General features: G+C 54.8%; 1 protein-coding gene across 1 annotated transcript; it reads right to left on the minus strand.

Moving 5' to 3' along the window:
- Positions 1–19: 19 nt before the first annotated feature.
- Positions 20–21567, minus strand: MONBRDRAFT_18151 (uncharacterized protein; the record flags this gene model as incomplete). The annotated part of the gene is made up of 11 exons (XM_001743996.1): positions 20–158; positions 266–425; positions 567–694; positions 791–954; positions 1156–1242; positions 1328–1448; positions 1824–1915; positions 2023–2121; positions 16830–16948; positions 20980–21155; positions 21293–21567. 11 exons carry the CDS (start codon positions 21565–21567, stop codon positions 20–22), a joined length of 1560 nt encoding a protein of 519 aa, XP_001744048.1.
- Positions 21568–21862: the final 295 nt, after the last annotated feature.

Consider the following 21862-nt stretch of genomic DNA (forward strand, 5'->3'; position numbering starts at 1 on the left):
CACATTACAAAACGAAACGCTACACCAAGCCAAAGCCTTCCGTCTCTTGCACGGCAAAGCTGAGGCGAGCATGAAGCACATCTCGCGAAGCATATGCCGGCAGGTCTAAGCGATTCACACAGGTGTGCGCGGCTGGATAACGGTCCACATCGCCAACCCTGGCGCACCGTACGCGAAGGCATACCCAGAGTCAGCCAAGGAACGAATACAGTCGCAAGCACGAGTCACGCCGCGGCATGGGCACAACACAAGTCAGTCGACCAACCTGGCGATGACGAACGGGCAATAGCCGTGAATTCCACTCAGGCCATGAAAGCCTTGCGCCGGGAGCTGAGTCGAGCCGGTGCAAAAGGTTAACAACTTGGCACGCTGCGCTTCGTCAGCTTGGTCGACCCACTGCCAAAACCATTGTACTTGGATCGCATCTGCAAGCAGTGAGCCACGTCGCAGCAGTCAGGCAGGCAGGCAAAGCAAAGACACAAGGACTAAACCACACAAAACAATAACAACAGCAAACACGCGCCCGACACGTAAGGTCTACGGCGCGTGCGAGAGTTTGGCCACACCTTCGCCATAGCCATTGACATAAGCTGTGGCTGTTCTCCATTCGCGCACATCAATCTGCTGCAAGCCGCTGACGAGAAGGCGCAGACGAGGCGCTGTGAAACCAGCCAAGGCCGAGAGCGGAATAAAGCTGTGTGACAAAACCACGCAGGACGTGCAAGTTTGATGAGACACGATCGTCCGGCGCAAAGCCAGGGGCGACGCAGCGTAGCAGCACAGTACATACCTGGTGAGGCCAATTTTGAAGGCCTCCAAGAGCTCGGCAACGCCACGATTCAGCCGCCACTGCAACAAGCAATCCACATAGTCTCGTTTATTGGCGTCGGTGACAGGCTTGGTCGATCCTACAGTGCGAGGAGAGAAAAGATCAGTACGGCAGACATCATTGGACTATGACCCACCCAGACCCACGCGCGCGAAGACGTCACGCACCACCTTCAATCAAAGGATGAGTTTTGCCATCGGGGTCTGTGACTTCAAAAACCATGTCCAGACTTTCAACATCGCTCATCTTGAGCAAGGACATCAAGCTGAGATGAAACGCACCACACGCGTGAGGCTGGGCTGTGCTTCTCATACATATTGCAAGACGCAAATTGCCAGAACATACCCATGATGCATTTCAGGATCCACGGTGGCAAGGTCATCCAGAGACGCGCAGGGCTGGTCCAAAAGCATCTGCGAGCAAACAACGTATCCTCAATGTGGGAATTGTGTACCTGTTGAAGCGCAGAGCCACACCAAGTGTGCCAATAGAGCTTACCTTGTACACAATCAGACTGAAATGTGGATTGATAAGTCGGCCATGAAATAGGGCAAGTCCAACAACTCGTCCCAAAAATTCAATGGTATCGAGCGCTTCTTTAGTGGGAGTCATCGTTGGGCTTAGCTATCCAATTGACATGTGAATCAAGCGAGGGTAGTGTGGATATTGTGAGCGGGAAGAATCAGCGCAAATATACCATTTGAGGATGCACAGCGCGAAAGCAAAATTGCAGTAAGGCAAGCCGCTCTTCGCAGCTAGCTTGCCTCACTGCAAAGAGAAAGAGAGAGAGAGAGGGAGCGAGAGGGAGAGAGGGGGAGAGAGAAAGAAAGCACATACCATCAAGTGTTGGGCATGTCCGGTGACGTCTAGCAAAGCCTTGTGTTGAACGGCTTGTCGAACAGCACCTAGTTGAAGGACAGAGGTGGTATCAGAAGTCAAGCGCGCACCAAGCGCAGTCCCCTCCACAATTGAATCATCTCACAACAAGGATGACACAAGTGCCAGAGGCAAGTGGTGAGACATACCATTGCACATGAGATCCATCCACTCGCGAGCCAAGCCTCCAAAGTCACGGCCTGCCTCGCCCTGGCAAAGATATTGGACATGGACACAAGAACACAACGTGAGGGTTGGGCCGAGGCGGGTGACAGTGCGATATCAGGAGCTTTTGGCATAGCAGGAGGCGGGCAGACCTCAAAGGATACGAATAAGCGTCGCTGAAGTTGATGCACAGGTAAAGCCGTCATGGCTAGCCACGAGTCTCGCATCAAGCCTTCCCGTTGCAGCACGAGCTCCAGCTGCAGCAATAACGGAGAGTTGAGACAGAGTGAGTCAACGCGTCACCGGGCAAACGATGTGCAGGAATAGCATTCGTTACCTTGCCGGTCTTGCGTGCATGCAGCTGCTGCGCTCGAAAAGATTGACAAGCCTCGCTGCAGCAATTACATCAGCAACACCATGGGTCGCAAAGTGAGGCTGGCACAGGGTGTCAGGGCAACAAAATGATTGAGCGAAATTGGACAAGCGAGGAGTCGACCGGGCACGCACGCGTCATGCAAATCTTGAATGCGCTGTTCAAGCGTAGCTTTGCGCCCTTCTTGCTCCTCGGTGTACCGCACAGACTTGCGACGCTCATGACTGCTATCGCGCTCGGCTTGGCGCAAGTCACGGATGGTGGAGGACTGACCCACAGAAAGGCGCTCAAGCACAGTCTGCGTGGACCGCATCGTGTACATGTTGAGGTTTGTGTTAACACCAAGCATGACGGGGTCTTGTCCCAGGAACACCAGGTAAGCTGGCTTGGACGTCGGGAGAGTCACGCACCATTTGTTTTCGGATGCGCAAGCGCTGTGCTTCGGCTGCTTCTTCATGTTCAGGCTGTCGCTCAAGCAGAGCCAATGCAGCAGCCGTCTCAGCAATGATCGTGATGCAGCGACGGTGAATCAGTCTATCGACAACGGGGAATGGAGCGAAAGCGTTTGCGCGTGGATGCCAAGCACGAGTGAATGATGGACAAGGCGATAAGAGATGAATGTGGTGACAGCGGTTGACACAGCCGCTTGAAACCAGGCGTTGACGGAGGTCAGCAAGAGTTGGGACGGGGCATACTTGAGTTCAAGTTCGTCTCTCTCACGCTTGCCCGCGGTTCGTAGCATGTCGCCTTCTACGGAATAGCAATTGGAAGGCAGCGGTGGGCATTTCAAATTGGAGTTGTGAGTCGGGGCTGCATTGACAAGAACGGTGAAAATGTGGCTCGTAGCATGCGGCAGCCGCTCACCGCTTTGGCTCAAGTGGCTATTGAGAAGATCGTACTCCTGTTCCAATGCAAGAACGTCAAGGTGGGCCTCCACGACTTCACGATCGGCCCGGATGCGATTTAGCTCATCCTCGGCACCAACGCGTTCCTTTTGATCGAGATATGCCATGGCCAGCATCTCCTGGACTTCGAGCAGGACTGTACGTATTCCCAGGCAGAGATGGAGTGAGGCGCGATGGTGGGCGCGAAGCTGCAGAACCCATTGAAGGGAACCCTTCGATCTTACTTTCTGCTAGTGAGGTCGGGTGACTCGTGGCGATGAGGTCTTCGACTCGACGCGGGGGCGAGCCGGCCGGGGTGGGGTCGGGGTTGGTGAGGTCAGAGATGGCGCTGGCTTGTTCGTGGCTCAAGTCCAATCGACGGCTGTGTTCACGTTGTACTTGGCGAAGACGATCGCTTGCGTCGTGGGAAGGAGGCAAGAGACCCACGTGGCTTGCTGACTCGAGCTGTAGGGTAAGTGAGCCATCGGACTGGCGACTGACGCGAATGCCAATTCCGTCCCGGTCCATGGAGTGGAAGGAGTCGCGCGGTTCTAGCCAGTTGAGGGCACCAAGGCATGGAGCGCAAGCGGGGTAGATTGAGAAGGGCAGCAAACACAACGCGTGGCACTCGCAGTCTGGGTGTCTTTGGTATCGGAGCATGCAGGTAGATTGGGTCAACGTGTGGGGAGTCGGGTAGCGTGGGGGGCTTCGAAGTGACTTGATCATCAGCCGACCAGTGATGCACTGGTGTTGCACAAGAAACGCATCAAAAAGAAACTAAGAGGAGGGACATCCTACCGGTCGGTGTGCCAATCGGCGAGGTGCGTCCTGAGCTCTCGCGCGACGAGAAGCGGCTGTGATGAGCAGAGCGGGTACGCGGGAGCATTGGAGCTGCCTGAGGCTGATCTGTCGAGTCTGGCAGGCTCTGTCCGAGAGTTGGCAGTTCAGTCGAGGGCGCTGTGGCCATGTGCCCCGCAAAAAGTTGCTGAATCGAGTTAAGCTGACGTTGCTCGTTTTGTCGCCGGAGGGCAGCTGCCGTTGCTGGCATGGTGCCAAGAAGATGCGTGTCTACGGCCTCGGGATCAACAATGTTGGAGCGCCGACGAGGTCCCTGGCTGGCACTGAGTGTGGTTGGGGTTTGCTCGCGAGGGCGGACGCTGACTGCCAGCGGGGTGTTGGAGGCTCGGAACATGGCGCTTTGGCTCTGTCTGGCCAGGCGTTGTTCATGGCGTTGCGCACGACGTTGTTCACGGCGCTGCGCACGACGTTGTTGACGTTGCGCGCCGCGCGCACCACCCCAGCAGCAGAGCCAGGGCATGGCGCTGGTTGAGCCTGTTCACTGCGTCTACAGCAAAGCAAGTCTGCCCTGGCACCAACAGCTTTCGAGCAGCAGGGCACTGTCTTGGCGGTCACCAGCAGCAGCAGCAGGAATACAAGCACCCAAGCTTAAAACGTCAACACCGTTGTGACGTACACAAGGCGCTGTGCGAGCGAGGAAACGGCGCAATAGAGAAACGCAAGGCGAGAGAGGGTGAGGGAGCTTATACAATGGCAAAGACACGACGAAAGCCCAATGGTGAGCAAGCCCAGGGAGCCGAGAGCGGGCCGAGGGAGCCCGAGGGAGCCCGAGGGAGCGGGAGTCGCAGGAGCCGAAAACGTCAATCTGCTCAGCAACAGAAAAACAAGAAAAAAAACAACAACACCGAAACGGTCTGACATTTATGCATCTGGTGTGGTTTGGCTTGAAATGTAGTAATCTGGCGTGATCTGGTGTTAATTTCAGGTATGATTTAGCGTGATATGGCGTGAGGATGAGGGTTACACCTGTGGCATGAGCGCCGACTTTGTGTAGTAGATTGAATAGTTTTTGCAGAAAATCTTGCCATTAGATCGTCATTTACCTTTGGCACCGTCAACGTTGCGGAAGGACTTTTGGAACAAATTGTTGAGTGCTCGGCACTGGAGTGTGGGAGAGGAGATGCAGTGGCGTCAACGGTGATGGCTGGCGGTGCGGCACAGGCAGCGCGGCCCGCCTCGCAGAAGCGGAGGCGAAGGAAAGGGCGCAAGAAAAATGGCAGCGCTGATCAATGCACGGCAAGTTTACAGGCAACTTCGATTGCAAAACCACGACTCAACCGCTCTCTTCGTGATGTCGACAAGGTGAGACATTGGCTGATGTTGGCGCGTTGCGGCCCCCGTCGAGTTGTCCAAACCTGCGATTAATACTCGCCATTGACTTGTTATGCCACGGTATTGGCAGGATCTAGCTGAGCTACAGGTGCGCATGAGCTTTACCAAGAGCCCCTTTTACCAGGCAGGTCTCGAGTCTTGTCGCCTCGATTCGCATTGCCTCTTCCACACCCACTCACTGGGCCAATTTTACTGGGCCATGCGGTCAGGCCTATCTCGAGGCCCGTTCGCTGCACACACGCCCGGTACGATGGACGACGAGCCTACGTGTCCCTTTCATACACCCTTATCTCATGTTTGCCAATATCTGCTTCGAACCTACTCTTTTTTTTGTGGTCTTGATGCTGTGCGGCATAGACGGCCGGAATGGCTGAGACGAGTGAGACGAGTGCGCGGCAGGAGGACAAGGGGACTGAGGCAAGCATGCTGGCACAGGTGAGGAAGGCTAGGGCTCTATGCACGAGGGTGTAAAGCCGCTGCTCGACCAGCATGCACAGATGATGCCATGTACTTATTTGAATGTGGGTACGCCTTTTGGGTTTTGGGGGATCTGCCATCAGGTGGCAACACTTCAAGAGGCATGTCGACAAGCTCAGGCACAGCAAGCTGCTTTGCGCAAGGTTTTACAGGACTTTGCTACTGCCTTTGTGTCTCCCAGCAATCCCTTTTTGGATGTCTCTCTGCCGCAGATGCGACCCACCTCGAGCTGACCGCCCTGTTCTCTCTCCGATCCGCGTGATGGTTATTGGTTGGCTGGTTGATGGAGCCAGACCCATGCGAGCATTCGCTCTACCGCATTGAGACTTTCATCTACTAGCGATAATTGATCCCTATGTATATAGCCTCCGCGGCTGCTTCACATCCCCTGCTGCCCTGCTGCCCACTGCGCCGCGCCCTTCCACACACCACCGCTCCATAGCATCCGAAAGTATTTTACTTACATGTTGGGATCAAGTACATGTAGGCACACGACGTGTGCGTGTCGTCCCATTTTGATGACAAGTTCAGTCCGAAAAACAAACAGTGACTTCGCTTTGCTGCTGCATCTTCATACACTTCGACTTCTCACAAGAATGGATTGGGGTGTGGGCAGTCAGTCAACAGTTGTTGACCAGGGCTTTGACCCTTGTTCTTTTTTTTTTTTCCCCTCAGCGTCTAGATGGAGCTGTACAGTTGGTTTATGCTTGCCGCTGCCAGCCTGATCGGCTTGCTCTGGGTACTATACAGCCTGTCATGGCTTGATCAACAAGAGGCGCAGCCGCAGCCAGCTGCTTCTCAAGAAATGCACGAGCAGTCAGATAAACGATCTGTCTCGACGCGACCTGCCCAAAATGCAAGTCCAGCGGCAGCTGTACTTGCAGACCCATCCTCGACAACGAGTGCCAGAGCGATGCCAGAGGCCGTGCATGAAAAAGGTGAGCCACTCAAACAACACCACTTCCTCGCCAAAATGCTGCTCCAATAACCACTCACCTGCAAACCGTGCAATCCAAAGCCGTCCTGGCCAGTACTGCGCATGCAACAGGTCCTCAAGCAGCCGCCCAATCTTCCTCGGCCGTTCAGCTTGCGGCTCGACCAAAGTCGATGCAACCAAATGCGCCCAACACCAAAGCTTCCGAAGCTCTGACTGCGCAAGTCAAGTCCGATCAAGCAAATTTTGCTCAAAAACAAGCTGCCCAGGAGCGAGCTGCCAAAGAACGAGCTGCCCAAGAACGAGCTGCCCAGGAGCGAGCTGCCCAAGCACAGGCTGCCCAGGAGCGAGCTGCTGAAGCAAAGGCTGCTCAAGAACGAGCTGCCCAAGAACGAGCTGTTCAGGAGCGAGCTGCTCAAGCACGGGCTGTTCAAGAACGAGCTGCTCAAGCAAAGGCTGTTCAGGAGCGAGCTGCTCAAGCAAAGGCTGCTCAGGAGCGAGCTGCTCAAGCAAAGGCTGCTCAAGAACGAGCTGCTCAAGCAAAGGCTGTTCAGGAGCGAGCTGCTGAAGCAAAGGCTGCCAAAGAACGAGCTGCCCAAGAACGAGCTGCCCAGGAGCGAGCTGCCCAAGCACAGGCTGCCCAGGAGCGAGCTGCTGAAGCAAAGGCTGCTCAAGAACGAGCTGCTCAAGCAAAGGCTGTTCAGGAGCGAGCTGCTCAAGCAAAGGCTGTTCAGGAGCGAGCTGCTCAAGCAAAGGCTGCTCAGGAGCGAGCTGCTCAAGCAAAGGCTGCTCAGGAACGAGCTGCCCAAGAACGAGCTGTTCAAGAACGAGCTGCTCAAGCAAAGGCTGTTCAGGAACGAGCTGCTCAAGCAAAGGCTGCTCAGGAGCGAGCTGCTGAAGCAAAGGCTGCTCAAGAACGAGCTGCTCAAGCAAAGGCTGTTCAGGAGCGAGCTGCTGAAGCAAAGGCTGCTCAAGAACGAGCTGCTCAAGCAAAGGCTGTTCAGGAGCGAGCTGCTCAAGCAAAGGCTGCTCAGGAACGAGCTGCCCAAGAACGAGCTGTTCAAGCACGGGCTGTTCAGGAGCGAGCTGCTCAAGCAAAGGCTGCTCAGGAGCGAGCTGCTGAAGCAAAGGCTGCTCAGGAACGAGCTGCCCAAGAACGAGCTGCCCAGGAGCGAGCTGCTCAAGAACGAGCTGCCCAAGAACGAGCTGCTCAGGAGCGAGCTGCTCAAGCAAAGGCTGCCCAGGAGCGAGCTGCTCAAGCAAAGGCTGCTCAGGAGCGAGCTGCTCAAGCAAAGGCTGCTCAGGAGCGAGCTGCTCAAGAAGGGCTGCTCGAAAACGAGCTGCTCAAGAACGAAGCAAGAACGGCCGCTCAGGAGCGAGCTGCTCAAGCAAAGAGCTGCCCAGGAACGAGCTGCCCAGGAGCAAGCTGCTCAAGAACGAGCTGCTCAACGACTGGCCGCTCAAGAACGAGCTGCTCAGGAACAAGCTGCTCAGGAACGAGCTGCTCAACGACTGGCCGCTCAGGAACGAGCTGCCCAGGAACGAGCTGCTCAACGACTGGCCGCTCAAGAACGAGCTGCTGAACGACTGGCCGCTCAAGAACGAGCTGCTGAACGACTGGCCGCTCAAGAACGAGTTGCTCAACGACTGGCCGCTCAGGAACGAGCTGCCCAGGAACAAGGTGCTCAGGAACAAGCTGCTCAGGAACGAGCTGCTCAACGACTGGCCGCTCAGGAACGAGCTGCTCAGGAACGAGCTGCTCAACGACTGGCCGCTCAGGAACGAGCTGCCCAGGAACGAGCTGCCCAGGAACGAGCTGCTCAGGAACAAGCTGCTCAGGAACAAGCTGCTCAACGACTGGCCGCTCAAAAACGAGCTGCCCAGGAACAAGCTGCTCAGGAACGAGCTGCTCAGGAACGTCAAGAGCGAGCTGCTCAGGAACGAGTCGCTGAAGCAAAGGCTGTCAAACAAGCTGCTCGAAAACAAGCTGCTCGAAAAAAAGCTGCTCAAAGACATTCTCAGGAACAAGCTGCCCAGGAACGAGCTGCCCAGGAACGAGCTGCACAAGCTGCTCGAAAATATGCTGCTCAAAAACATGCTGCTCGAAAAAAAGCTGCTCAAAGCCATTTCCAGAAACGAGCTGACCAGAAACGAGCTGCCCAAGAACGACCCGCTGAAGCAAAGGCTGTCAAACAAGCTAATCGAAAACATGTTGCTCGAAAAAAAGCTGCTCAAAGACATTCTCAGGAACGAGCTGTCCCAAAAAGAAGTGCTCAAGCAAAGGCCGTTCGAAAACAATTTGCTCACGCAAGAATTGCTGAAGCAAAGGTTGCTGAAGCACAGGCTGGTCGAGCAAAGGCTTTAGAAGCGAAAGCTGCTCGAATCAAGGCTGCTGCTCGAGCAAAGGCTGCTCGAGCAAAGGCTGCTCAAGCAAAGGCTGCTCAAGCAAAGGCTACTTACGCAGAGGCTGCTGCTCAAGCACAAGTTGCTCAAGAACGAGTTGCTCAAGCAAAGGCTGCTTACGCAAAGGCTGTTGCTCAAGCAGAAGCTGCTCAAGGACAAGCTGCTCTGGCTCTCAAGCACGGGTTGCTCGAAGACGAGCTGCTCGAGCGAGGCCTGGCTCTCAAGCACGAGTTGCTCAAGCATGGGCTGCTTATGTACGGGCTGGTGCTCTAGCACGGGCTGCTCAAGGAAGGGCTGCTCAGGCAAAGATGGCTTATGCAAAGGCTTCTGCTCAGGCAAAGGTAGCCCTCTCAAAGGTTTCTCCTCGAGCAGAAGTTGCTCGAAGTCAAACTGTTCGAGCTGGACCTGAAAACCCTCAAGTGAAGGCTGCTTTTGCAAAGCTCTTTCGAAGAAAAAAAGCTCGAAGAAAAGCTGCTCATGCCAAGGCTGCTCGAAAACGCGCTGCTCTAGCAAAGACTGCTCGAGGACCAGCAGGGGCTACTGAAGCAAAGGCTGCTCAAAAACGCGCTGCTGCTCAAGAACGCGCTGCTGAGGCAAGGGCTGCCAAAAAAGCTGCTCGAAAACAAGCTCAAGCCCAGGCCGCGAAAGCAAAGGCTGCCAAAAAAGCTGCTCGAAAACGAGCTGCTCAAGAACGAGCTGCTGAAGCAAAGGCTGCTCAGGAAAAAGCTGTTGAAAAAGAATGGACTGCTGAAGCAAAGGCTGCTCAGGAAAAAGCTGCTCAAGAACGAGCTGCTGAAGCAAAGGCTGCCAAAAAAGCTGCTCAAAAACGAGCTACTCAAGAACGCGTGGCTGCAGCAAAGGCTGCCAAAATAGCTGCTCGAAAACAAGCTCAAGACCAGGCCGCTGAAGCAAAGGCTGCCAAAAAAGCTGCTCGAAAACGAGCTGCTCAAGAACGAGCTGCTCAAGAACGAGCTGCTGAAGCAAAGGCTGCTCAGGAAAAAGCTGTTGAAAAAGAATGGACTGCTGAAGCAAAGGCTGCTCGGGAACGAGCTGCTCAATTAATAGCTGCTGAAGAAAGAGCTGCTGAAGCAAGAGCTGCTGAAGCAAGAGCTGCTGAAGCAAGAGCTGCTCGGGTTTATGCAAGATCTTCCGCTCAGGCAAAGGTAGCTTCTTCTTAGGATATGATCTGTTTGTGGTCAATTCACAAAGCAAACAGAGGAAATTGAGGTACAAAGTAAGAATGCCACTTCCGGTCTACAGGACCGTACTTATATCTCGGTGGCAGGAACAATCACAATGTTCTACAGGCTTCCTTGACGAGCGCCGTCAAGGATCATCAGACATCATTCTGGACTGATATCTTCCAGAGTGTTCCAGTAGCTTCTGGACATACGTCTATGCTTGTAGTCCAATACTTCTCGTCGACCTAAAGTTGCTCGAAGTCAAACTGTTCGAGCTGGACCTGAAAACCCTCAAGTGAAGGCTGCTTTTGCAAAGCTCTTTTGAAGAAAAAAAGCTCGAAGAAAAGCTGCTCATGCCAAGGCTGCTCGAAAACGCGCTGCTCAAGCCAAGGCTGCTCGAAAACGCGCTGCTCTAGCAAAGACTGCTCGAGGACCAGCAGGGGCTACTGAAGCAAAGGCTGCTCAAAAACGCGCTGCTGCAGCAAAGACTGCTCAAAGACTGGCAGCGGCTGCTAAAGCACAGACTGCTCAGGTCCAACCCATGCGCGTTGAACTAGCCTCCACTCTTATCGTTTCCCCTCAAACCTTGAGGGACGCAGCACTGTATGGTCGCGAGGATAAAACTCGTCCAGGGCCAAGTGGTGAAGTGCGGTGTAAGTTGATTCATCATGGCGTCGTGTACATCACCGACGAAACGAAAAGCACAGTCATCACTCATTGGCGCCTTGACGGTCAACGCAAAGATGACGTCAAGAGTTTGGTGAATGTTTTTGAGAGCGTCCACATTGTGCTGGTGGTTGATGGTCGTGGACTCATGCGCGAGGACGGCGTCACTCAATATCAGTCTCGCGCAGAGGTCGTCTTCATGTCCCTCCTCAAAGTTTTTCGCGACTTGCAGGCTAATGCCAGCCGTGATCTTCAAAGCGCCCTGAAGAACTTGTCTATTTCCCTGATTCTCTTTGCAGAGGAAGCAAGAGTTGAGCTAAACCGGGTTCCTCTGAGTCCAGCTCTCTTGTCAAAGCTTCAAGATCTTGCAAAGGCAGTTGCCAGTGATCAGGGGTCTTACTTATCTGGATTGACGGCCCTTGAAGAGCTGTTGGGACCGGAAGTAGAGGCCAGCTCGCGCATTATGGTGCTCTGGCTCAGTGATGGGGCGCCCAGTGACCATGTCTTCGAGCGATGCTCCCATGACATCGAGGTTTGGAAATGCCTTGACGATTCCGACGATTCCGACGATTCCGACGAAGCTGATTGTGTCAAAGGTGATGCCTGTCGAACAGAAGTCAAAACAAACGTTCGAGAGCAAATCTTGCGCCGCGTTCAGCGCCTTGGTGATACGCTTGGGCAAAATCGCTTGAGCTTCAATACCGTTGGTTTTGGGCCAGTAGACTCGGGGTTTGAAATGCTTCACGACATGGCTGCTGTCTTGATACATGGTCAATGTCTCAGCCTGGGCCTTAACGTGGCTGCTCTTATCAATGCTTTTTTGACATCGACCGAGACTAGCTCAACGCTTCTGTTGGCGACCGCCGGCAAGCGTCAAGAACAGGTCAGAAATGAAGTGGTGGAGAAGCGAGCATGGCACCTGTATACCAACCGCCTGCGTCGCAAGTATACGTTTAGCAAGAAGCAGCGGTTTCGGAGTCAGCGACTGGTGCCGGGAGCTGACGGCATTGGCGTTTCCAAAACACATTTTTCGTCGGGCCGAGAGCGTTACGCCTTTGATTGCACGGAGGTGGCTCGCGAGCGTGCAGATGCAGCGCAGGTCAAGGGGCTCCGTCTTGTCGCCAAGAAGAGTCGAGCTGAGAAAAAGTTGAGGTTCTATGAACAAAGCGTCAAAACGCAATCGGCTGCCCAAGCGATGGCCGACTGCTTCAACAAATGTTTGCAGGCTTGTTTTTCCAGTCCTCAGCCCACATTGCTCCTCAATTTTGTGCCTTGTGCGATTTACGAGGTTGATGATGCCAGTCGTTCAGGTGGCAGAGCCTGGTTCTTGGCCGAGCCGTTCCTCGAGGGCAGGTTCTGCCAATGGAACGCCAAACAATGCTGGTGGTGTACGGAAGAACATTGGTGTAACAGTGCGTATCGGTACTAGCGAGCTGTGTATCGACGACGTCACTCAGGCCTTCAGTCACTTTTCCTATAGACGGTCCAACTGTTCAATGCTGATCTGCAACATTCAGGGCATTTGGAATGAATCCGATGGTTTTTGGTTAACTGGCCCGGTCATTCATTCTGACACCGATGGAGAGGAGGGCATCGACAAATTTTTCCATTCCCACAGGTGCTCCAAGTTGTGCCAAATGCTCTGAAGGCATTACGTCTCTTAATATGCGTTGCCAACCACATGCTTGGCAGTTACCTGTGACTTTGTGTCTTTGTGTGTCTCTTTGTCAAAGCAAGCTGACCAGGGCCACAGCCACCCCACAAACTGGCCATGGTCTTATTATTGTCTTCGGGTTGATTTGCGACACACGATCGATAATTGAGAATTCAACTGCCAACATCCATAAACTGACCAGGTGATCCTTGACTTTGGGAAGCTCATAGTCAGCAGAGGCAGAGGCAGAGTAGCGGCAGAGGCAGGCACGTAAAAAGAGTCAGGCGCAGGCGCAGGCACAGGCAGGAATAGGGACAAGTGAACATGTGGACAAACACAAGCACACGTCCATAGATGCAGATGCAGCCACAGGTAGACACAGACGCAGACACAGACATAGACGACACACTTACAGAAGTGTGAAAGTGACAGCTGCAGATTAGCCGAACATACATCCGGATACAGACAGACAGACAGACAGACAGACAGACAGACAGACAGACAGACAGACAGACAGACAGACAGACAGACAGACAGACAGACAGACAGACAGACAGACAGACAGACAGACAGCCAGCTGTCCTTGAACCAGTTAGCCACATTAAGGTAGCCAGTTATTTGAAGCCAGTCACATGAAGCCACTGTCTGACGTTTTGCCGCAATTTTTCGTTCTTTTGGATCATCGTAACGATATTTTGTGCGCCTCATGGCTGAGCTGGGTTGGAGTTGAGGGACGGGTTGACCTTGTGGTGTCTTGGTTGGGAGATTGGTGAGCTTTTGGCAGCTTCGAGTAGATAGACTAGTTCGAGATGGAGAAGTGGGTGTCAGCACATCCTCGTGAGGTGCGCGCTGCCATCGGGCGGAGCGAGGGACCCGAGGGCACTCCGCCACCACCCGGACACTTTGGTATGCAGCCCACGTCCGGTTGCTGCGACGGCTACTTACAGGTCCGACCGCCACAGCCGCTCTCCTGCTGTTATTTCACCCGTCGCACAATGTTCATGCTGATGTACTTGGTTATGATGCCTGCCACCTCTCTCCTGCCCAAGGCCAACATTGTGATGATTCCTGAGGAATACGCCGATCAATTTGAGGAATTCTGCCGCCTCAACTGTCGGCCCTGTCCTCTGCTGTTTCGCAGTGCCCCAGGGCAGACTGATGCAGGACCACTCGCTTTGAGCGCTGTTTGACCAATGCTGGAGTGCCTGTGCGAAACATCGAGCAAGGTTGCAATGTCAGCATGTACCGGTGAGCTTGGGCCCCTGCTTCATTTGACCCACGAGCCATGATCATGGGCCACCATTATTAAACAAATCCACGTCTTGTTCAAGTCATTTTGCTGCCTCCCTCTCATGCCGGCGGGCCGCTTTTGCATGGTTGATATTCCTGTACCAATCAGTACCAACCGTCAGTGTGACCCCGTACCCCCCTTTCACGGACCCATGGTCGTCAGCATGCGGCCCGTGCCTGCTGACATGGTGGATCGAGCCACCGAAGCCACCATCGAGAGTGTGCTTGCACACGGCGCTGTCATCCATGCTGGCAATCCCCTCGCACTTGGTATTACCGATATTGACGAACCGGACTTTGGCGATCCGGTCCGCTTTGAGCCCGGGGACGTTCCCTGCTTCTGGGCTTGTGGCGTCACCTGCTCCATGGCCGTTGTCTCGGCTCGGTTGCCTCTTGTCATCACCCATAAACCGGGCTGCATGTTTATCACCGATCTTAAGGTTGGTTCTACATGGATGGTTCAAGGAGGCGGAAGCTCGCCCACTGGTGCTCATCGGCGAGAAACGCAAAGCATGTCAACTCACGTGCTTGGTTGTAGGAGGATGAAGTGGGCGAGGTCGTCAAGATGCCAGGGCTGGCCGGCTTTCCAGCTCGTTTGCAGGCGCGAATCAACACTCTTGAGGCCTTGCTTTGGGAAGATCCCATGAAGCGGGGCATCGAGTACCTGAAACTGCCCACCCAGCTTTGGCACAGTGCTGTGGCTTTGCAACGTGCAAAGCGTGTCCTCATCACTACCGGGTTCCCCTGCGTCATGGCCGACCCACCAACGGAATCGGATGGTCCACTCGGGGCCGTAGTACTCGCCGTAGCCCTCGCTCGACTTGGCATACATGTACGCAACGTGCACCTTCTCCGTTGGTTTGCTAGTGTGACGCACGGGCAGAAAAAACAAAACACAACAAATAAGGCGGTGGCGGGTGGGGACTTCTCAAAATCGGGAAGTGCCTTTCTATTTGTGACATGCTTTGTGACCAAGGACTCAAATCCTGCTTTTTGTTCTGTTCAGTCAACTATCGTGGTAGAGCCAATCAACGAAAAGGTGGTCGAGGCCGCTTTCAATCAAGCGCGCTGTTTAGCACCAGAAGTTGCGGAACAACTGGAGTTGGTCATCACGGGCGAGCTGACTGGTGCGTTGTCGACACAACCTGCCGCTGATCCAGTGTGTCTCTTTGAGTGAGACGTGCTTTTTGAAACTCGGGAGACGGCCGGTTTCTGCTTGTTATTCCCGTCAGGGCTCACAGCATTCGCGCCATGGGGGATTTTCATACACGTCGGCAGATGATGCGGCTGAGGCCATGCTCAACAAGCTGCAGGTGGACGTTTTGGTGGCCATTGAGCGCGCGGGGCTCAGCAAATCCCGGTCCTATCGCACCATGCGCGCCCGCAAAATGCACGGCGTTGTCAATATCGAGGCTCTTTTTGACGCCGCAGGTGGGCGGTAGCCTCGGTGCATCCCAGCGCGCCTTGTTCGTTTACCCCGTTCACCTCAAGTGCTAATCTGCCCCTCGCTGCGTCCCTGTTTTCTTTTCTTTTTGTGGTTGCACAGAGAAGAAAAAGCTTGTTACCATCGGGATTGGAGATGGGGGCAATGAATTGGGCATGGGCAAAGTTCGTACACACCCTGTGGCCGTAATGACCTGTGTTTCTCCTCTTTGGTATTCGATCCAGACCGCTTGTGCAGCTCGTGCGCCTTGATGCAGGCTCCTGGTTTCTGGCGCCATGGCAGGTGTCCCATCTTGTGGAATGCGCCATCTCGCTTGGGTTTTACATTGCATGTACGACATCCACTCAATTTTTGATTGCGGCTGGCGTGAGCAATTGGGGCGCCTTGGGCTTGGCTTGTGCAACGCTTCTTCTCGACGCGCATGCGCGGTCATCTACCAACGGTAGGCATGCGACATCCAGTACTTTGTTCTGTAGTTGTCTCGGTGTCATTTGAGGGGTCCTGATACCCACTTTGCATACTCTTTGCTCGTTGCGATCAGAACTGGCCCCAAAGTTGCCCACTACTGATTTTGAGCGCACTGTCTTGCGCGATATGGTCAGTGGTTGCATGCCCAGCCTCTCTTCCCGTCATGTTGGAGTGGTAGTCATCGCACAATAGCTCATATGAAAATTGCTATCCTGCAGTTCGATGCCGGATGCCGTGACGGTGTCAAGCCGGAGCAAGAGATGAGCGTAGATGGCATGCTTTATGACAACGAGCATGCCGACTTTTTGACTCGCGTGCGCCAGCTCTGTCTAAAGGATTGGGCCACTGCGTAGGCAAGCTAGGGTTTTGCACCTTCGCAACTCTTGGAAAGAATGAATTATTTTTTTCTGAAACCGCATCTCATCATACAAAGAAGGCGTTATCTTGGGAACAGCCAATTCACAACCTTTGAACGGTGGCCTCACTCAGGTGGGTGGGCTGTATTCAACGTCCAGCACTCGTGTTTGTGGCCGGAAAGTGGAGGGTCTGAACGGTGGCACAGACCGATAATAATAAACAAAAGGACACTCACTCAAGCTGTATTCGAAAAAACACAGCACTGAAGATGTCCATTTTTCCTGTCGCCGGGCCGGATTGGCAAGCTACTCATCGTCGCTTGCGCGGAACAATGGCTGCCTCGATTGACTCCTCGCTGACGTCGTCATCGTCCAATCGACTGCGGCGTTCGCGGCTGAGACTTCGGTGCGTTGGGCGCCGAGCGTTGCTCACGTTCAAGCGGTCATGGTTGGTGTCGTCATCATCATCGTGGTCGTCCTCCGAAAGGCGATCCTCAGCCTCCTCTTCATCACCTCGGAAGCTGCGGCTTCGCCCACGCGGTGCGGCACGTGTCTTCTTGTTCTACAGGTTGCAAGTAGAAGGCAGTTGAGCCAGGATGCGCAGTCATGAAGCAATTGAGTCGGTAGCCCCTGGACCACAAGCGATGACATCTGTAACAGAGTTGTTCGTTCAAGCCATGGAAAATGTGCCAGTGCCCATTGGCTGCGCCTTTGAAAAAAAAAAAAAATACCTTTTTGCGGATTGAGACATCGGGGTCCTGATTCTGGTCGTCGTCACCGACATCACCACTCTGTGTGTGATCAGCCTGTTCGGAAATTTCCTTCAGGTCATCAATGGCACTGATCTCATCTAGAGCTGCTTGTCCGTCCGACAGCTCTTGTAGGCCTTGAGCCATGAACGTAATTTGAGCCTCAATCATGTCACGGAATGTATTCTGTTTGCCAAGCACACGACACATTTTTTGAGCCAAATCTGAGTGCATGGGCACGGCGCCTGCGAAGGCTGAGAAGTGCATGGGCCGGCAAAGCATACGCGAAGGACATCCAGTTTGCGGGTTTCTTGGCGGATCATGGCTTTGCACACAGATTCTGTTGATTCGTTGACCTTTGACCAACAAGATCAAGACCAGAGATGTGAGAAGGATACGATGGGACGTGGGGTACACCTGCTGGTTCTCACCTCGCCGCGACAGCCAGCCAACTCTGTTTTCAACTTTTTGTAGGTGGATGAGTTGGTCGGGTCACGCATGCGCTGGCGCTCCAGAGCGCTTTCCTTCGTGGTAAGCTTGCCGCGCAGCCGCTCGCGCTCTGCCAGATCCGTCTGGGGACAGACAGGCTCGGGTGAGAGCACGACGCGGCGTTGAAAAGAAGGGAGCGCTCCTGAGTCAGTGGGCAGTCAAGGTCCTACGGGGCGCGGTGCACCTTGATGGATTTATAGTTTGGCGGAAAAGTCTTGAAAATATCCTGCACACGCTGCTGCGTTTGGCGTTGCTGAACAAGGCCAGCAAGACAGAAGCAATCCTGGTCAGTACGAAGCTCAAGGCTGCTGGCACTTGTGCGGATGCGTAGCGTACAGCGCCGTAAACGCATACCATATCGCGGCGGCGGGCTTGGACTTCTTTGAGGATGTCAGCCATATCTGTCTGCAAAATCGTGGCAACGGTGATGGGTGAGCAGAGCAGATGTAGCGCTAGGGCTCAGGCTGAACCAACCAGTGCCGCCTTGACGCCCGGGGTCTCCTGCTCCGAATAAATTGCCACGCTCTCAGCAAAGGCGTCCCAGCTACAAGAGCAGACGAGGGATAGCAGAATGGGCCCGACACACGTGTTGAGGATCGAGTGCCGACCACCCAGTTCGTGAGCCAAACGTGGGCCGACGGGAGGTGTGTTTGTGCGGGTGTGGATCAAAGCCACACTCTCGCCAGGCCCGTCTTACCGATCCGCCACCTTGAGTTCGGTCCGCAAGGCCTCGTGCAGAGCCACAGCCATGGCATTGAAGTGATGCTCCACAAGGCCAACCTTGCGACTCAGCATGCGCCCCAAGGCATCGCTGCCAGCGCCACCGCGCCCGTGTGTCGATCCATGTGCCGCCATAAAGCAGGTCCACCCCCTCTGGATGAGAGAAGAGATCGAGAGCAGGAGATCAAAAAAAAAAAAAAAACGAGAGAGAGCGAGAGAGCGAGAGAGCGAGAGAGCGAGAGAGCGAGAGAGCGAGAGAGCGAGAGAGCGAGAGAGCGAGAAACACACAAAAGACGAAAAATTGGCGAAATTTTGGCGTTCTCCGTTCACAGAGAGAGTCAGAGAGAGAGAGAGAGAGGAGAGAGAGTTTGAGAGAGAGTTTGAGAGAGAGAGAGAGAGAGAGTTTGTGAGAGTTTGAGAGAGAGAGTCAGAGAGAGAGTTAGAGGGAGAGAGAGTCTTCAAAAGCAAAGAGCACAAAAGTGTGCGCTCTATCAGACTTCATCGTCTTGAATTTGATCTGACATTTGCTGTTCGTGAAAGAAGGAGATCATGAAGCTAGACAAAGAGTTACAGAAGATTTTATAGACAAATTGATGTAACTTGGTGCAGTAAAAAGTAGACTTGTTGCACCTTCAAATTTACCTTTGGCCTCCAGTTTTTCAAGATGTTGCTGTACCGGTCGTGGGTTGTGGCGCTGGCGCTGGTGGCCTGCACGGGTGCCGTGGTGTCTGGTGCCCGGTTTGGGGACCGTATGCGCGGCCTGCAGGACTCGGAGGATGTTTGCAACACCTCACATTATGACCAGGCCGATGAGCGGGCCGTGGTCTGCTATGCGGTGCGTGGGTGCGGCGCCCTCTGAATGCTTTTTTTTTTTTGGCGATGGCTCCCGTTACATACACATTCCCACACATACACATACACATGCCCCCGCCCCAGCCAGGTCACTGGTATTCTCACTGGCTTTCTCTCCCGTGTGGCTCGACGTGGTAGGGTAACTTTTTGGTGAAGATGCTGGGCGAACTTAATGCCGGGCAAAATAAAACGGTCGAGCATGTGCGCGTGCATTTGCTGCCGTACCTGGGTGGTCCTGCCGTGCTCAATGCTCTGACTTCGGACGATCCTGATGATCCCAATTGCCGTGCTTGCTACACAGACAACGCCACTGCTGCTGGTACGTGATGTGCGCGTGTTTGAAACCAGATGGGGGCCAGGTTGGGTTGGGCTGGGTGGATGTTTTTGCTCCCCCTGCTTGCTCATATGCCGTTGTAACTGTCCGTGGGTGCACCTGTGCCAGGTCTGAGCGGACTGCGCAATAGCCTGTCGTCCGAGGAGCTGCAGGCGTATGATCAGCTGGAGGCCTGCTACGTGCGCATGACCTCCCGCGTCCTGGATCGCCTTCCCCAGTCAGCCGATGGCGTGTGGCTTCTGCCCAGTGCCGAATATCGCGGGCACGAGGTCACACAGGTCCTCGACCTCTTTGATCAGCTCTTCAAGGAGCAGTACTTCCATCCGAATAGCTGTTTGGTCACCGCGCCTTGAGCGTGACAGCTGGACAATTGCAGCTCGTTTTCTCATTGGATGACTCGATTTTGATGGCCTCATCCGACATCACGTCGCACAAACAAACTCTCAAAGAAAACACCAAAATCAAAAAAAGAGTAACCAAATTGTCTATAAGCATCACCAGGCACGCGAGGCGTGGAACCCTAAAATGAATCCAGGAGGTCACTGCACGTGCATTGGGAGCAAAGGTAGTGCCAGATGTCATAAAACGACGCCCATAGCACTGTCTCTGCGATAAATAGCTTCCAAACCAGGAACAGCTGTTCCCAGCAAGAGAAGAACTCGATGAACACAGGGAAACAAAACTTGGATCAACACCAACTACTGAACATGGCTTAGCACCGTCACTTGGGTCAGGTCTGTCGCCGAGTCAAAGTGCTGGTTTGCCAAAGTGTCGGTGGTTGCAGCAGCTGCGCCGACCTTGGATGGCACCCGAGTTGCAAAGAGAGGGAGCTCGGTGGAAGTGGCTGATGGCGACCACCAGCCCTTGAGGTGCTGCACCGTTTGCGTGATAATGGCTCCCATGCTACTTGACCACGAAGCCACAGAGTCCGTCTCTGATGCCTCGGACACTTGACTAGAGGCGTAGCTTGAAGCCAAGGAGAGCGGGGCCGAGCGTAGGGAGCTGGTTAGCGACTGCACCTCGGGATCAGTTGCCGAGAAGGCACGGCGCTCGCCGTGGTGCAGAAACACCAACGCTTGGTTTTCCTCAATAACGTCCCAGTCCGCGGGCAGGTCCTCCAAGTGCAGAGCGTAGCGCGCCCGCATGTGGCCAGGATGTGACCAGGTGACCCGACGTGTCGCGGGGTGCACAAAGTAGGCCTGGCGGGCATCGATTTTAAAATGCTCTTCCCAGCCCGGCGGCAGAGTCGGGGCCACGGCCGTCGTATGGTCCGGTTCGTCCAGGTCCACGCTGTGCAGGGCAAAGCGTGCAATGTCGGGGCGCTCCAGGCTGTCATCGCTGCAAAAGCTCCAGTCATCATCCCCCATGGATTGCCGCGTCGGCGCGTCCGCATTTGGCGGTTGTCGAACAGCAAAGGCGGGCCAATCAGATGGGGCTTCCCGGGCACTCGTACCCACATAGTCGGCATACGAGGGCGGGGGCGGGGTACGCGTGCCGTCACTGGGCGGGGATGAGGGGACGTTGCCCGCGGGTGGTCGCGCTTGAAGTACCGCATCAATTTGATGCAAAAGGTTGTTGGTGCGTTGCCCTTCCCGGAAAGAGTAGAGTTGGACGTAGTAGGCATTGAGGGCATCGTCTTGGGCACGAGAGAGCCACGACGGCCGGCGCTCAGTGCGGCGGGCCGTGTGGGAGATGAAATAGGGCTCATCGTCATCGTCAAACTCAAGTTCCCAGCCCGTGGGCAAGGCGAGCCGCCGCAATGATGGCGGCAGGTGATCATCGAGGCGTGGGTCGACAAAGGTGGTCCTGCGATCCGCATGCCTATCCAAGTGGAGTTGCCCGGGCGCAACGAAGTGAGGAGCAGACGCCATGCATAGTCGGGTAAGCTGAAAGCCCGGGCGCACAGCATCGCGATTCAAACGAAGCTTGGGGCGATGGCAGAAGCCCGGACAACGTACCATACAAAGAGGTGGCGCCCGGCCTGGATCACGCTAGACCAGCCGGCCGGTAGAGGTTGATGCGCGGCGGCACGTCGCGGCGGGCACCAGACGCTGTCCGGCGACTGGGCTGTGCAGTGTGCAGGGTCGTTGGTCTGACCTGGGTACTCGGGGGGAGTCGGCAGGATCTGGTCCAGTGCCTCAACGGCTGGGTTGGACGCTGCTTTGCGTTGCGTTTCGGCACAACCCCCTGGAGCTGCTGCGACTGGGGCAGGCGGGTTGGAAGGCCGCGCCATGGCCAAACGAATGGCGCCGTCATCGACCGACCACCCGGCATCCATCCCCGGGGGTGGTGATCACTTTTGTAGGAAGGAACCGTTTGGAGATGCCACGCGGCGAGTCGAGCTCGCGCTCGCTCGCGCACTTGCGGGCTGATAGGGCAGCACCAAGGCGACCGGCTCGTTTGGGCCGCGCTTGACTCGAGCGAGAGGTAAATATACACGATTCAAGGCTGCAGGAGGGGAAGAAAGAAGGGGTCCAGAATCGGTAGCAGGGATGTGTCTGTGCGCGCAAGAGGCCGGGCGGTCGCGC

This window comes from Monosiga brevicollis, genomic scaffold, assembly GCF_000002865.3.
Source record: "Monosiga brevicollis MX1 MONBRscaffold_4 genomic scaffold, whole genome shotgun sequence".
Classification (NCBI taxonomy): Eukaryota; class Choanoflagellata; order Craspedida; family Salpingoecidae; genus Monosiga; species Monosiga brevicollis.